At 36.4% G+C, this 16,073-nt stretch overlaps 1 protein-coding gene across 39 annotated transcripts in view; it reads left to right on the top strand.

The window, feature by feature from the left end:
- Nucleotides 1–16,073, top strand: part of CLASP2 (cytoplasmic linker associated protein 2) — a 175,116-nt gene that overhangs the window by 98,089 nt on the left and 60,954 nt on the right. For 17 of the 39 annotated variants that reach the window (XM_082348296.1, XM_082348318.1, XM_082348330.1 and 14 more), the window contains 4 exons: nt 11,293–11,316; nt 13,199–13,216; nt 15,681–15,782; nt 15,937–15,963. In XM_082348296.1, the coding sequence (XP_082204422.1) occupies nt 11,293–11,316; nt 13,199–13,216; nt 15,681–15,782; nt 15,937–15,963 (171 nt within the window). The remainder of the gene's footprint in view (nt 1–11,292; nt 11,317–13,198; nt 13,217–15,680; nt 15,783–15,936; nt 15,964–16,073) is intronic. The other 22 variants (XM_082348331.1, XM_082348300.1, XM_082348334.1 and 19 more) reach the window with 6 other exon arrangements.

The following is a 16,073-nucleotide window of genomic DNA, read 5'->3' on the forward strand; positions in this document are numbered from 1 at the left end:
CAGAAAGAGTGAACCTTAATGTATGAGAAATTTTTTAATAAAAACATCACTTAGGTAGTTGGAGCATCCCAGGATGTAATGACAAATAAATCTAACTATATGACAAAGGAATCTAACTGTATTACAAATGTATGAAACAATCTCACTGAGGTGGATAGGGGGAAAAGATGCTGACCTAAGTAACTCTGGAAATGAGTGGAATCTGTAAGGCAAATGCACAAAAGCAGTGTATTTCAGTTGATAAAGTTGTTTCCATGGAAGCATGTAACATAATACATGTGTACTGGAATTGAAGAATTAAGTAAATGGATGGCAGATGGTGGGAGCCCGTTTTCCCACGGTTGGAGTTGGAGGTTACAGATGAGCAAGAGAAGGCTAGAATGATCCATGTGGAAATGGACTAAAGTTGAAGACATCACTAAGAACTTACACTGAGCTTAAGAGAGAGAGAAATATTTATAGATATGTGTAAATACATGATTGCACAAGCCTCTTAGATAGCCTTATCCACCAGAGGGCAGACAGCAGAAGCAAGAAGAACTACAATCCTGCAGCCTGTGGAATGAAAACCACATTCACAGAAAGATAAACAAAATGAAAAGGCAGAGGACTATGAACCAGATGAAGGAACAAGATAAAACCCCAGAAAAACAATTAAATGAAGTGGAGATAGGCAACCTTCCAGAAAAAGAATTCAGAATAATGATAGTGAAGATGATCCAGGACCTCGGAAAAAAGAATGGAGGCAAGGATCGAGAAGATGCAAGAAATGTTTAACAAAGACCTAGAAGAATTAAAGAACAAACACCTAGAAGAATTAAAGAACAACCAAACAGAGATGAACAATAAAATAACTGAAATGAAAAATACACTAGAAGGAATCAATAGCAGAATAACTGAGGCAGAAGAATGGATAAGTGATCTGTAAGGCAGAATGGTGGAATTCACTGCCATGCACCAGAATAAGAAAAAAGAATCAAAAGCAATGAAGACAGCCTAAGAGACCTCTGGGACAACATTTAATGCACCAACATTCACATTATAGGGGTCCCAGAAGGAGAAGAGAGAAAGAAGGGACCTGAGAAAATATTTGAAGAGATTATAGTCAAAAACTTCCCTAACATGGGAAAGGAAATAGCCACCCAAGTCTAGGAAGTGCAGAGTGTCCCAGGCAGGAGAAACTCAAGGAGAAACATGCCAAGACACATAGTAATCAAATTGACAAAAATTAAAGACAAAGAAAAATTATTAAAGGCAACCAGGGAAAAACAACAATTAACATACAAGGGAACTCCCGTAAGGTTAACAGCTGATTCCTCAGCAGAAACTCTACAAGCCAGAAGGGAGTGGCACAATATATTTAAAGTCATGAAAGGGAAGAACCTACAACCAAGATTACTCTACCTGACAAGGATCTCATTCAGATTTGACAGAGAAATCGAGCAAAAGCTAAGAGGATTCAGCACAATGAAACCAGCTCTACAGCAAATGCTAAAGGAGCTTAGCTTCTCTAAGTGGGAAACACAAGAGAAGAAAAGGACCTACCAAACAAACCCAAAACAATTAAGAAAATGGTAATAGAAACATACATATCGATAAATACCTTAAATATGAATGGATTAAATGCTCCAACCAAAAGACACAGCCTCACTGAATGGATACAAAAACAAGACCCATATATATGCTGTCTAAAAGAGACCCACTTCAGACCTAGGGACACATACAGACTGAAAGTGAGGGGATGAAGAAAGATATTCCATGCAAATGGAAATCAAAAGGAAGCTGGAGTAGCAATACTCATATCAGATAAAATAGACTTTAAAATAAAGACTGTTACAAGAGACAAGGAAGGACACTACATAATGATCAAGAGATCAATCCAAGAAGAAGCTATAACAATTATATACCCACCCAGCATAGGCACATCTCAATACATAAGGCAAAGGCTAACAGCTATAAAAGAGGAAATCGACAGTAACACAATAATAGTGGGGGACTTTTAACACCTCACTTACACCAGTGGACAGATCATCCAGACAGAAAATTAATCAGGAAACACAAGCTTTAAATGACACAATAGGCCAGATAGATTTAATAGATATTCATAGGACATTCCATCTGAAAACAGCAGATTACACTTTCTTCTCAAGTGCACACAGGACATTCTCCAGGATAGATCACATCTTGGGTCACAAATCAAGCCTCAGTAAATTTAAGAAAATTGAAATCATATCAAGCATCTTTTCCAACCACAACGCTACAATGAGAGTAGAAATAAATTACAGTTAAAAAAACGTGAAAAACACAAAACACATGGAGGCTAAACAATACTAAATAAGCAAGAGATCCCTGAATAAATCAAAGAGGAAATCAAAAAATACCTAGAGACAAATGACAACGAAAACATGATAATCCAAAACCTATTGGATGTTTATAGCAATATAATCCTACCTCAAGAAACAAGAAAAATCTCAAATAAACAATCTAACCTTACACCTAAAGGAACTAGAGAAAGAAGAACAAACAAAATCCAAGGTTATTAGAAGGAAAGAAATCGTAAAGATCAGAGCAGAAGTAAATGAAATAGAAACAAAGAGAACAATAACAAAGATCAATAAAACTAAAAGCTGGTTCTTTGAGAAGATAAACAGGACTGATAAACTTTTAGCCAGATTCATCAAGAAGAAGAGGGAGAGGACTCAAATCAATAAAATTAGAAATGAAAAAAGAGAAGGTACAGCAGACACTGCAGGAATACAAAGCATCCTAAGAGACTGCTACAAGCAACTCTATGCCAGTCAAATGGACAACCTGGAAGAAATGGACAAATTCTTAGAAAGGTATAACCTTCCAAGACTGAACAAGAAAGAAATAGAAAATATGAACAGACCAATCACAAGTAATGAAATTGAAACTGTGATTTAAAATCTTCCAACAAACAAAAGTCCAGGACCAGTTGGCTTCACAGGTGAATTCTATGAAACATTTAGAGGAGAGCTAACACCCATCCTTCTCAAACTCTTCCCAAAAATTGCAGAGGAAGGAACACTCCCAAACTCATTCTATGAGGCCATCACCCTGATACCAAAACCAGAGAAAGATGTCACAAAAAGAGAAAACTACAGGGCAATATCACTGATGAATATAGATGCAAAAGTCCTCAACAAAATACACGCAAACAGAATCCAACAACACATTAAAAGGATCATACACCATGATCAAGTGGGATTTATCCCAGGGATGCAATGATTCTTCAATGTACGCAAATCAATCAATGTGATACACCATATTAACAAATTGAAGAATAGAAACTATATGATCTTCTCAATAGATGCAGAAAAAGCTTTTGACAAAATTTAACACCCATTTATGATAAAAATTCTCCAGAAAGTGGGCATAGAGGGAACCTACCTCAACATAATAAAGGCCGTATACGACAAACCCACAGCAAACATCATTCTCAATGGTGAAAAACTGAAAGCATTTCCTCTAAGATCAGGAGCAAGACCAGGATGTCCACTCTCACCACTCTTATTCAGCATAGTTTTGGAAGTCCTAGCCACGGCAGTCAGAGAAGAAAAAGAAATAAAAGGAATACAAATTGGAAAAGAAGAAGTAAAACTGTCACTGTTTGCAGATGACATGACGTGATACTATACATAGAGAATCCTGAAGGTGCCACCAGAACACTACTAGAGCTAATCAATGAATTTGGTAAAGTTGCAGGATACAAAATTAACGCACAGAAATCTCTTGCATTGCTATACTCTAACAACGAAAGATCAAAAGAGAAATTAAGGAAACAATCCCATTCACCACTGCAACAAAAAGAATAAAATACCTAGTAATAAACTTACCTAAGGAGGTAAAAGACCTGTACCCAGAAAACTATAAGACACTGATAAAGATATCAAAAATGATGCAAACACATGGAGAGATATACCATGTTCTTGGGTTGGAAGAATCAATATTGTGAAAATGACTATACTACCCAAAGCAATCTACGGATTCAGTGCAATCCCTATCAAATTACCAATGGCATTTTTTACAGAACTAGAACAAAACATCTTAAAATTTGTATGGAGACACAAAAGACCCCAAATAGGCAAAGCAATCTTGAGGGAAAAAAACGGAGCTGGAGGTATCAGACTCCCTGACTTCAGACTATACTACAAAGCTACAGTCATCAAGACAATATGGTACTGGGACAAAAACAAATATAGATCAATGGAGCAGGATAGAAAGCCCAGAGATAAACCCATGCACCTATGGTCAACTAATCTATGACAAAGGAGGCAAGGATATACAATGGAGAAAAGACAGTCTCTTCACTAAGTGGTGCTGGGAAAACTGGACAGCTGCATATAAAAGAATGAAATCAGAACACTCCCTAACACCATACAGAAAAATAAACTCAAAATGGATTAAAGACCTAAGTGTAATACCAGACAGTATAAAACTCTTAGAGGAAAACATAGGCAGAACACTGTATGACATAAATCACAGCAAGGTCCTTTTTGACCCACCTCCTAGAGAAATGGAAATAAAAAACAAAAATAGACAAATGGGACCTAATGAAATTTAAAAGCTTTTACACAGCAAAGGAAACTGTAAATAAGACGAAAAGGCAACCCTCAAAATGGGAGAAAATATTTGCAAATAAATCACCGGACAAAGGATTAATCTCCAAAATACATAAACTGCTCATGCAGCTCAATATTAAAAAAACAAACAGCCCAATCAGAAAATGGGTAGAAGACCTAAATAGGCATTTCTCCATGCAAGACATACAAATGGCCAAGAGGCACATGAAAAGCTGCTCAACATCACTAATCGTGAGAGAAAATGCAAATCAAAACTACAATGAGGTATCACCTCATAGTGGTTAGAATGGGCATCATCAGAAAATCTACAAATAACAAATGCTGGAGAGGGTGTGGAGAAAAGGGAACCCTCTTGCACTGTTGATGGGAATGTAAATTGATACAGCCGCTATGGAGAACAGTATGGAGGTTCCTTAAAAAACTAGAAATAGAATTACCATATGACCCAGCAATCCCACTACTGGGCATATACCCTGAGAAAACCATAATTCAAAAAGACATTCGCCCCAGTGTTTGCTGCAGCACTGTTTACAATAGCCAGATCATGGAAGCAACCTAAATGCCCATCGCCAGACGAATGGATAAAGAAGATGTGGTACATATATATGATGGAATATTACTCAGCCATAAAAAGCAACGAAATTGGGTCATTTGTAGAGACGTGGATGGACCTAGAGACTTTCATACAGAGTGAAGTAAGTCAGAAAGAGAAAAACAAATATCGTATACGAACTCATATATGTGGAATCTAGAAAAATGGTACAAATGAACCAGTTTGCAAGGTAGAAATAGAGACACAGATGTAGAGAACAAACGTATGGACACCAAGGGGGGAAAGCGGGGGACGGGGGTCGTGGTGGTGATGGGATGAGTTGGGAGATTGGGATTGACATATATACACCAATATGTATAAGATAGATAACTAATAAGAACTGGCTGTATGAAAAAAATAAAATAAAAATAGTTGATGGAGTCAGAAAAAATAATAATAAACCATTTTTTTAAAATGCTAGCAATGAACAATCTGAAAATAAAGTAAAAAAGCAATTCCAATTATAATAGCCTCAAAAGGAATAATACATTGTATATAGGAATCGATAGAACAAAAGAAGTGTAAGACTTCTCTAGGATGAACCACTCTTATGTTTCTCCTTTACTCTTACACTCATAATATTGCTGACACGAGATGTGTGGGATTTTCGCATCAAGCAATTCTCAGACAACACCTAGATGTCCTAAAATTCAATTCAGTTGTGACCCTCACCATAGTTAACACAGACCTTACAGGTTAAGGGCTTAGTCTGTTATGACCCCCGCCCCCACTCACCCACACCTCAGACATCAGTTGCAAGTCCAGGTTGTTACCTGTGCTTCTGACCAACTGGCTCTAAGTCACAGGTTCCCTTGCCCCCTCCTTGAGTTAAATTAATTTGCTAGAGTGGCTCACAGATCTTGGGAAAACAGTCTACTTACTAGATTACTGGTTTATTACAAAGGATATTAAAGGGTATGAATGAAAAGCTGGATAAAGAGATACAGGGGGCGAGGTCTGGAAGGGTCTCAAGCCCAAGAGCTTCTTTCCCTGTGGAGTTGCAGTGTGCCACCCTCCCAGCATATGGGTGTGTTCACCAACCCAGAAACTCTCTGAATCTTGTGCTTTTGGCATTTTTATGGAGGCTTCATCACATAGTCATAATTGATCATTAACTTAGTCTCCAGCCTCACACCTCTTCCCAGAGGATGGAGGATGGGGCTGAAAATTCCAAGCTTTAATCATGGTTTCATCTTTCTGGTGACCATCCCCCATCCTGAGGCTGTCGAGGAGACCGCCAGGAAATGCCTTATTAGAACAAAAGACACTCCTATCACCGAGGAAATTCCAAGGGATTTAGGAACGCTGTCAGGTACCAGGGTCAACGAGCAAATATTAGAGACAAAGGTACTCCAAGTGCTCTTACCACTTGAGAAATTACAAGGGTTTTAGGAGCTCTGTGCCAGGAATTGGGCGCATATATATGTTTTATTTCACACTTGTGCACTAAAAACTACAACACATTGTTAGAAGAATTTAAAGCTCTAAATAAATGGAAAGACACACAGGTTATTTAAAGACTTAGTATTAGGATGGGAAATTGACATACAGATCCAATGCAATCCCTATCAAAAGTCCAGCTGCCTTTTTATAGAAATTGACAAACTGCTCCTAAAATCCAAATGACAAAGCAAAGTTTCCAGAATAGATAAAATGATCTTGAAAAAGACCGAACTTGGTGTACTCACACTTCCCAATTTCAAAATTTACTTCAAAGTTACAGTAATCAAGTCTGTGTGGTACTGGCATAAAGATAGATATATACACCAATGTAATAGAATTGAGAGTCCAGAAATAATCCCATATATTTATGGTCAGTTGATTTCCAACAAGGGTGCCAAGACCATGCAGTAGGCAAGAATTCTTTTCAGCAAATGTTGCTGGAACAACTCGATAGCCAGGGGCCAAGGAATGAATTTGGACCCCTACCTCATATCATATCCAAAAAATTAACTCAAAATAGATAAAAAACACAAATGTAAGAGCTAAAACTATAAAATGCTTAGAAGAAAACACAGGTGTAAATCTTCATAACCTCTTAGATACTACACCAAACACAAGCAACCAAAGAAAAGCTAGGTAAATTGGACTTCATCAAAATTAAAAACATTGTGCTTCAGAGGGCACCATCAAGAAAGTGAAAAGACAACACACAAAATGAGAGAAAACATTTGCAAATCACATATCTGATTAGGGACTTACATCTCAAGTATATAAAGAACTCATAACTCAGTAACAAAAAGGCAATTCTATTTAAAAATAAGCAAAGGATTTGAATACATATTTCTTTAAAGAGAATATACAAATTGCCAATGAAAGCACATGAAAAGATACTCAACGTCCTTAGACATTAGGGAAGTGCAAATCAAAAGCACAATGAGATACCTCTTCACACCCGCTAGGCTATTATCCAAAGAATGGACAATAACAAATGCTGGTGAGGATATGGAGAAATTGAAACCCTCATACACTGCTCCTGGAATGTAAGTGGAGCCACTATGGGAACAGTTTGGCAGTTTCTCAAAAAGTGAAACATTGAGTTAGCATGTGGCCCAGCGGTTCCACTCCTAGCTGTATACCCAAGACATGTGAAACATATGTTCTCATTAAAACATGTACACAAATGAATGTTCTTAACAACATTATTCATAACAGCCAAAAAGTGGAAACAACCCAAATGTCCATCAGCTGGTGAATGGTTAGGCAGGTATGTGCATACAATGAAGCAGAATATTACTCAGTCTTAAAAAGGAGCACATTACATAAAAGTGAAATACTAATGCATGCTCTAAGAGGAGTGGAACTCGAAAACATTATAAAGTTAGACACAAACAGCCACATACTGTATGATTCCATTTACATGAAATGCCTAGAATACGTGAATCCACAGAAACAGAAAGTAAATTAGTTGTTGCCAGGGGTTGGGAGTCGGGAAAATAGGGAATGACATCAATGGGTATAAGATTTCTTTTTGGGGTGATGAAAATGTTCTGGAATTAGATATTTATGAGGGTTGTTAAGTCTTGTGAATATATTAAAAACACTGAATTGTATACTATGAAAGTAAATTTTATGGTACATGAATTATACATTAATTTTTTTAAGTGGGGAAAATGGAAAACAAATAGAAATAAAACATTCATCCTGAGTCTTAAAAATAAAACATTATATTTAGTATCTATTATTTTTTAGTACCAGAAAAAAATACTGAATTTGAAATGTTTTAAAATGAACTCGAAAGCCATTTGCAGCAATTCTTTTTTTAAAATTTTTGGACATGCCACTTAGCTTGTGGGATCTTAGTTCCCCAACCAAGGATTGAACCCAGGCCCTCGGCTGAAAGCACGGAGTCCTAACCACTAGACTGCCAGGAAATTCCCAGCAGCAATTTTTTTTTTTCATAAGAAAGTCATAATAGTGCCATGAGATTGCTTAATTTGTTTCTTTTGGTTCTTTAAGGTTTGAATGGCATGTTTGCTTCTTTACAGAAGGGAAAGGTGTCCATCTATCCTCTTTTCTTCATCTGGCCCAGGTTCACACTCAGGCACAATGAGATACTTGTCTGTGCCTCTGTCCAGGGCTTAGAGAATAGATTTTCTCATTCTTTTATTTCTATGTCTTTTTTTCTTTTTCTTCCCTCCCCCCTCCCCCCTTCCTTCCTTCCTTCCTTCCTTCCTTTTTCTTTCTAAACCCCCTCCTCCCCCTTCCTCAACTTTCTTATACAGATGTGACTTGTGTATTCCTTGTTTTCTTCTCTTTGAGCCTTGTTTATCATGGCTGAACATTTATGGATCCAGAGATATATGCTTCTATATTGAAAGAGTCTCTCAGTCTATTGGTAGGTTGCTAAAGGATGAGCAGCTAAAAGCTTGTTGAGTTTTATGCATTTTGAGTTTGAAACCCCTGAGACATCAAACTGGAAGTGTTCGGAGGCATAGTAGTATATGAGAAAGAATTACATACAGTGGCAGAGAACTCAGGAGAGAGATCTGTGCTTGAGATTAGACTTGGAAGTCATTAGAGAATTGTTCTTACTGTAATCTTTCAATATTAAACTCAATACATTTCTTAAAGCAGTTGCCACAGGATTTTTCATCCACTGAAGTACTGAATCCTTTGGCAATGGGGATATGATGAGTGTTTTGAGGTTTACCCTTGAAAACTTTATCCTGAAGAGGAAGCTTGGTATGATGGGAGACAGGAATTTCTGTTAAGGAAACCTTGACATATCTATGCATATTTATGAATATTTGTTCTCAACAACTAGGCCTGTGGGATTGCTTAAATGAAAAAGAAAATAAATGTTTTCAGTTGGAGTCATGTGGACAGAAGTCAGATTTCAGTTGATTGAGGAAGACGTTGGAAGGAGAATCTGTATAAATTATTCCTATGCTTAGCGGTTGAGAAGAGATGAAAGAAGATTGTAGGAATTATCCGTTGTTAAAGGTTAATGAACTTCTTGTTTTTTAAAATTGAGGGAGTTAAATATGTTTGTATACTAAGATGGTAGGATCAGTAGAGAAGGAAAAGTAAAAAATGGAAGAATGAAAGGAAATTGTTACAGTCAAAGTTCGTATGAGAGACATAAGGAATAGGATGTATAGAGAAGAGCTGGGGAGTTAGTTAGCCTTGGATGTGGAAGGGTCATCAGTTTCACTGACGTAGAAGGGAAAGAAATGAAGGGGGTAGATTCAGATATATTTTGGGCGGGCGAGCATCAAGAGCCATGTCATCAGGAGGTAGCTGTGTCTTCATGTCTGAGGAGTCAGAGTCAGGACACTGAGCTAATAGAAAGTAGGGTGTCTGAGAGGTGGCTTGAGGTTTGGAATAGCAGTTGAGGAGGTACAAGAGGAGGGGCTCTCTTCTGGGCTTCCTGCAACCACCTACACATTTAGAAACTCACTAGAAGAACTCACAGGACTGTTAGCTGTACTCATGGCTGAGGTTAATTATAGCAAAAGGACACACAGCAGGATCAGCAAGGGAAAAAGACTCATCCGGTAGTCTGGAGGAGTCCAGGCACAGGCTTTCAGAGTTATCCCTCCCAGAGGCGAAAATGACGGGCTGCACAGAACATGCTCCTTCCTCCAGCAATGAGTGTGGAACATGTGCATAGTGTTTCTGTCCAGAGAAGCTTCCTTAAGACTTAGAGTCCAGGGTGAGGGTAAAAGGGCGGTCGTTACGCAAGCACTGTGCTGCACAACCAGCCACAATTACCAGAATTCCATACTCCCAAAAAGATAACAGGTATTCCCCTAAATCACATTGTCTGCAAAAACAATTCAGGCAAGTTGGTATAGCAGGAGTTCAATACCCCATCCCCAACACTCAAACACACAAAACAACCTTATTGATATAATCAGGATCCAAAACTAAATTCCCAAAGGCCAGCTAAGGGCTAGCCCTGTAACTAGGCTCTTCTTAAGAGTATCAGGCCTGGTTTATTAATACTTTTCTGCACAGTCACTAAAGGTCAAGCCTGATAATTACCCCAGTTTCTAGTAGTGCCAGTATGCATGACTTCGTGGTTTTGTAATTTTCTCTATTGGGGCACCTCAAAGTAGCGGGGTAGAGCAATTTAGTTGTTAGATTTATCCATATTTCGGGTCTTGAAGGGACTGAAAGTACTAAAGGATGGGGTGAGGAAGCAGCAACACGGTAGACAGAGGATAATGATGAGACAGCTAAATTTAGAGTAGAATTTGGAGGTGTGCTCTAGCCTATAGAGGAAAAGAGAAAGCAAGGCAAGGTGACTCTTAGATTATGAGAAACTCAGCAGACCCAAGCAAGGGGTTTGTCTGTTGGTGCAGGGGTCCAAGGTTGGGACATGGGCTTCTCTAACTTATATAGGCTAGTGAAAATCAGACTTATTGTCAATTCAATTCTATATATATATAATTTTTTTTTTTGGTATCTTTATCTCACAAAGAAACCTCGTCTCGTTTAATCTCCTATTATGTTTTAGTTGAAAACAAGCTTCATATATACGTGTGTGCTATGAATTCTGTGTTCTTAAAAATAATGTTTTCCAGGGGTTATAAAATCCTTTTCTAATATACTAAGTTTTCTTCCGTTCTTTGCTTGCTCTTTCATCAGAGGATACTTCTGACAAGATGGATGGTAAGAACTTCCTTTTCTAATTCACCTAAAAAATTTTATGGCTCTTGGATTCTACATGATACCTTTGTTCATTCTCTTAAGTTCTGAAAATAGGCTGCTTATTTGGCAGCACTCTTAATGTGAAAATGGCTACGTAATTCTCTGATTTAATTTTGGGTTAATCATATCTATTTTGGGTTTCTCAGTTTACTCAAATACTAGGTTACTCTTTGTTATAAGTTAAATCAATTTTCTTAATTTTTTTTACCTGACCTCTTAGAATATTCTTGATTTCTTAAGTCTTTCTCCGAAATATTAGATTCAGAAGAAGGGAAAGGAATCTCATAAGTCACTTGATTCAGTTCTTTAGTTTAATAACTCTGATACAGAGAGAGACAAATGACATATTTTACAGATTCATATGGTTATTTATGAAAATGAAATGTAAGTCACAGATGCTGTCTTTCAGAGAGTGAGTTTTAAATTAACATTTAATCAAAATTGAACTTACTTTGAGCTATGCCTTTTTAATTTCAGTATTTAGTTTATCTTTAGTTGCTTGATCCAGTATGGTAATTTTTATCTGTATGGTATTTTTGTCTAACACTAGACTGTGTATTATCCATACTTGCCCTTCACTTCATCAGATACCATAATGTTATCTAAGAACTTGAGCTTTTTTATAAAAACTTGTAAGAAGATCCTGAATCTGTAAGTCACAGTATGAGATCTAGAGAAAATGGAAAACTGTACGTTTTTCTGTCAATTATTACATAAACTCTGAAATTGGTATATCTTCCATTCTGATGAAATGGAAGATTTATTTAATCTTGGGTTGGGTACATGAGTGTTACTTATAATTAGTCTCTGTGCTTCTGTGTGTGTTTAATGTATTTCATAAATTTAAGAAATTATTAAATGAAAGAAAACCTAACCAAGAGATAGTTTCTATATTTCAGACCATTCAATATCACTTCTAACACTGAGATTCTAGATCCTTTAAAAACAAATTATTCTCACATTCCAGATCAAAATGTTTTCTTTTGTGGGTTAGAAACATCAGCCTATTTGAGGAATCACCTGTGTTGTGTGATGTGTTACTCTCACTGATGTTTAATCCTGTGTTTTAAAAAAAAAATCTATATACACACACATGGAGAAACATCTGTTATTGCCCTATAGTAGTAGTGAGTTTGGTTTTTTTTTGGCCGTGCCGTGCGGCTTGTGGGATCTTAGTTCCCCGACCAGGGATTGAACCCGGGCCCTCAGCAGTGAAAGCATGGAGTCCTAACCACTGGACTGCCAGGGAATTCCATTTACTTGATCATTTTTGCTAGTTTTCACTGACGTCTTAGGGAGTACAAAAATTTTTGAATAAATAGCTAATGGATTGATAGGTCTTTGTAATGCTTTGGTGAAAATACTGGGTTAATGAGACCTAGGTCATGGATTTGATTCCCATGTTTGTCAATTAGTTTTCTAGTTCTTTTATGGACTACCTTTTGAAAATGCACAGAAAGAATTCTTACATTGGAAAGATCTATACAAATCTTCGTTTTGGAGAGAGCAATGAAAGTTGCATCTTTCTTGAGTAATTAATTTCTCTAATTTTCTTCACCATTTAAAATTTTAAGTATGAAGTATAGCAGACAAATGGGTTTGTTATAGAATTTTGCTATTTTTAATTGTCTAGTTTTAACCTTTTTTGTGCTATGAGTCATTAGGTTACCTCAAATTTTCTTTTATCTCAAAATGAATCTTTTAAAAGCTAATTTAAGGCTATCGAACTAGAAATTTTTCCTTTTGCCCTTTTGTTTTCGTTGGGTGGGAGGCGCGAGGAAGGTTTTAACATCAGCATTGGCAGACTTTGTTGAAATGTTATTGTTTTATTTCTCTTATTTAGGAACAGCATCTGAAGATGGTAAGAATTATACATTTTGTTAGTAACACAAATACCTCTACATTAATATTTTCATTGGTAGGAATTAAATATTAAAAACTAAAATAGGCTAATTTCTTTGCAAATCTGTATAATTTGCGAGCTGTGGTAGCTTTTACATTTCATGTTTGGTTGTGTTAGTTATACATGTGGATTTTTTTTTTAATCCTTCATCCTGGAGTTTTGCTTTGTATCTTGGATCATCTCATGCTAGAAAAACAAAAATGCTTAACATGTTTAACAATATCTAGTATAAAGTTACATAGTTTCATTTTTTTCTTGTAGTGACATTAATGCTTTTATTTTGTGTTTTTGTTTTTTAATTTATGCCAATTCATTTATACTTTGGGAGTGCACGTGCCATTGCTTTATCGTCTTTAAATATCCTCAGCATTTAAATGCATTTATTTTGTCAGCTTTTAAATGTATCTTTGATTTTGAATCAGTGACTGGAGAATTGCATATGACTTGAATTTGGGATTACAAAAACCTTGCTAGATATAATACTTTATTTTACTGAGCCAGTTTACCTTTTAAAAAATTATTTATTGCTTTTGAATTTGTAGAAAGGAAAAAATTCAGTTTTTATATTTATCCTGCCTGAAGGCTGTCTTATTAAGCCTCTGATATGAAACACATTTTTTTTTTCTAAATTTTACATGGATGACGTTTTCTTGTGATACACGGCTAAGTAGATTTAACATTTTGGAGGTCTCATACTTACTCTGATATATTTGAAATATTTTCATATTTTAAGTTTTAAACTAGAGTACTAGTTTCTGGCACTGTGGCATTGTAATTTAGAATGGTAGTGTCAAAATACTTAATTTATCCTAATTTTGTTGTACTGGATAAATTCTGCATTTCAAAAATAATAATTTTTTTCTATTTTACTTCTTAGTCAGGAGAACATTGTGTCCTATTCTAAACAGACTCTGTAAAAGGGTGAAAGTCCTGAATTATGGGCTTTTTAGGGGCCTCAAAGAAGTTGATAGAATGCTAGGATCTACCAACTGTACTTCTCCTTTTGCTTCATTTTATTCCTAGTTCCTAATTATTCTCTTATCTTCCCTCACTCATTTCTTAATTTTGTAATTTTTCCTTACTCTTTAGTGTATGTTTTCCTAGTTAATATTGCCATATTAGGCTAGCCCCTATATTGTTGGGGTTTTTTAAAAATTTATTTTGTTTATTTATTTTTGGCTGCTTTGGGTCTTTGTTGCTGCGTGCGGGCTTTCTCTAGTTGCAGTGAGCGGGGGCTCCTCTTCGTTGTGGTGTGCAGGCTTCTCATTGCAGTGGCTTCTCTTGTTGTGGATCACGGGACACGCAGGCTTCAGTAGTTGTGGCACATGGGCTCAGTAGTTGTGGCACACAGGCTTAGTTTCTCTGCAGCATGTGGGATCTTCCCGGACCAGGGCTCGAACCCGTGTCGCCTGCATTGGCAGGCGGATTCTTAACCACTGCACCACCAGGGAAGTCCCCAGCCTCTATATTGTGATTGCCCTAAAAGTTGTGCCTTTTAACTAAAAAGTATTTTGAGTCCTTCTTTATGATCATGTTTGGTATTGGTTCTGATTTGATAGTGATTGAGACTGTTGCTTGAGAATACCAAAGTACCTGCTAGTAATATATTTTTGTTTTTTCTAATGACAGTTTACTTAAGCACTTTGGTAAGCATTATCTCCTTTGGTTCAAGAGCTCTAGAAACATCTTGCGGCTTGGTTTTGTGGAGGGGGATGAGGCAGTAGTAAGAGAAAAAAGGAACGCAACTTGGAGGTAGAGAAGGAAATGTGTGTAGAAAAGTGCCATCTCTTTGAGGATTGGTATTTCCTCAAATAATTTTATAAATGAAATTGGTTAGTTGGAGGAAGAGAAGAGTAAATGTGTCCATGTTCATCTGTAGTAATCTCATGTTTAGCACAGGATATAAAAAGATGAGATATTTTACCTAGTATTGTATCTTCTTGCAGATATCTTTAGAAGTACATTTTCAGTCAGAAAGATTGTTTGGGTTGTTGTTTCCAAGATTAGCTTGTATTTTAAACTACAGGGTGGATTTGAGAATAAATTAAATTTCATGGAAACTGAAATTTTAAAATTGGAACTACCAATTAAGAATAAGTGCATGCCTGTGGTAATTATCTTAATTATAACTCTACTTTACTGGACTAATAATATCAAACTGAGAATGGAGATCTTTTAGTTTGACTTTATTCTTACCCATAAAGGAAAGTTAGCTTATGGTGCAACATGTAAAAAGCAGTATGTATTTTTAAAATTTTAAGAGAACTATAATCTTATAATCTGTAAGTGAAGGTTACATTATTACAGAATTTAACAATACTTGAAAAGCACACCCAATTAGAAAATTATAGATTTTTTTCCTCATTACTAAATATTATTATAGAAAAAAGTCTTTAATTATGTAAATAATTTTATTCCTTAGGCCGGGTGAGAGCAAAGCTTTCAGCACCACTTGCTGGTATGGGAAACTCCAAGACAGATTCCAGAGGAAGAAGTCGAACAAAAATGGTGTCTCAGTCACAGCGTACGTATTGCCTATTAGTTCTCCCATATTTCTAATATGTTAGGATAAGCGTATTCCTTGTATGTTACTGTATGAAGAGATTGACCAATGGAAAAAGACAAAACTAATTTCAAAAAAGACAAGCCACATACTGAGTTCTTGTTCTGTACTTTAGGTTCATCATCACCTGACAAAAATGAAGGTATTTTTTTTTTCAATGTTTTGGGTCAGTTGTTGTGCATGTTTTGGAATTTTTGGAGTGGGTGTTGTCTTGTCTTTGGTGTGTTATTAGGGCTGCATCATTGATATCTG

This window comes from Balaenoptera borealis, assembly GCF_965194805.1.
Source record: "Balaenoptera borealis genome assembly, chromosome: 12".
In the NCBI taxonomy this organism is placed as follows: Eukaryota; Metazoa; Chordata; class Mammalia; order Artiodactyla; family Balaenopteridae; genus Balaenoptera; species Balaenoptera borealis.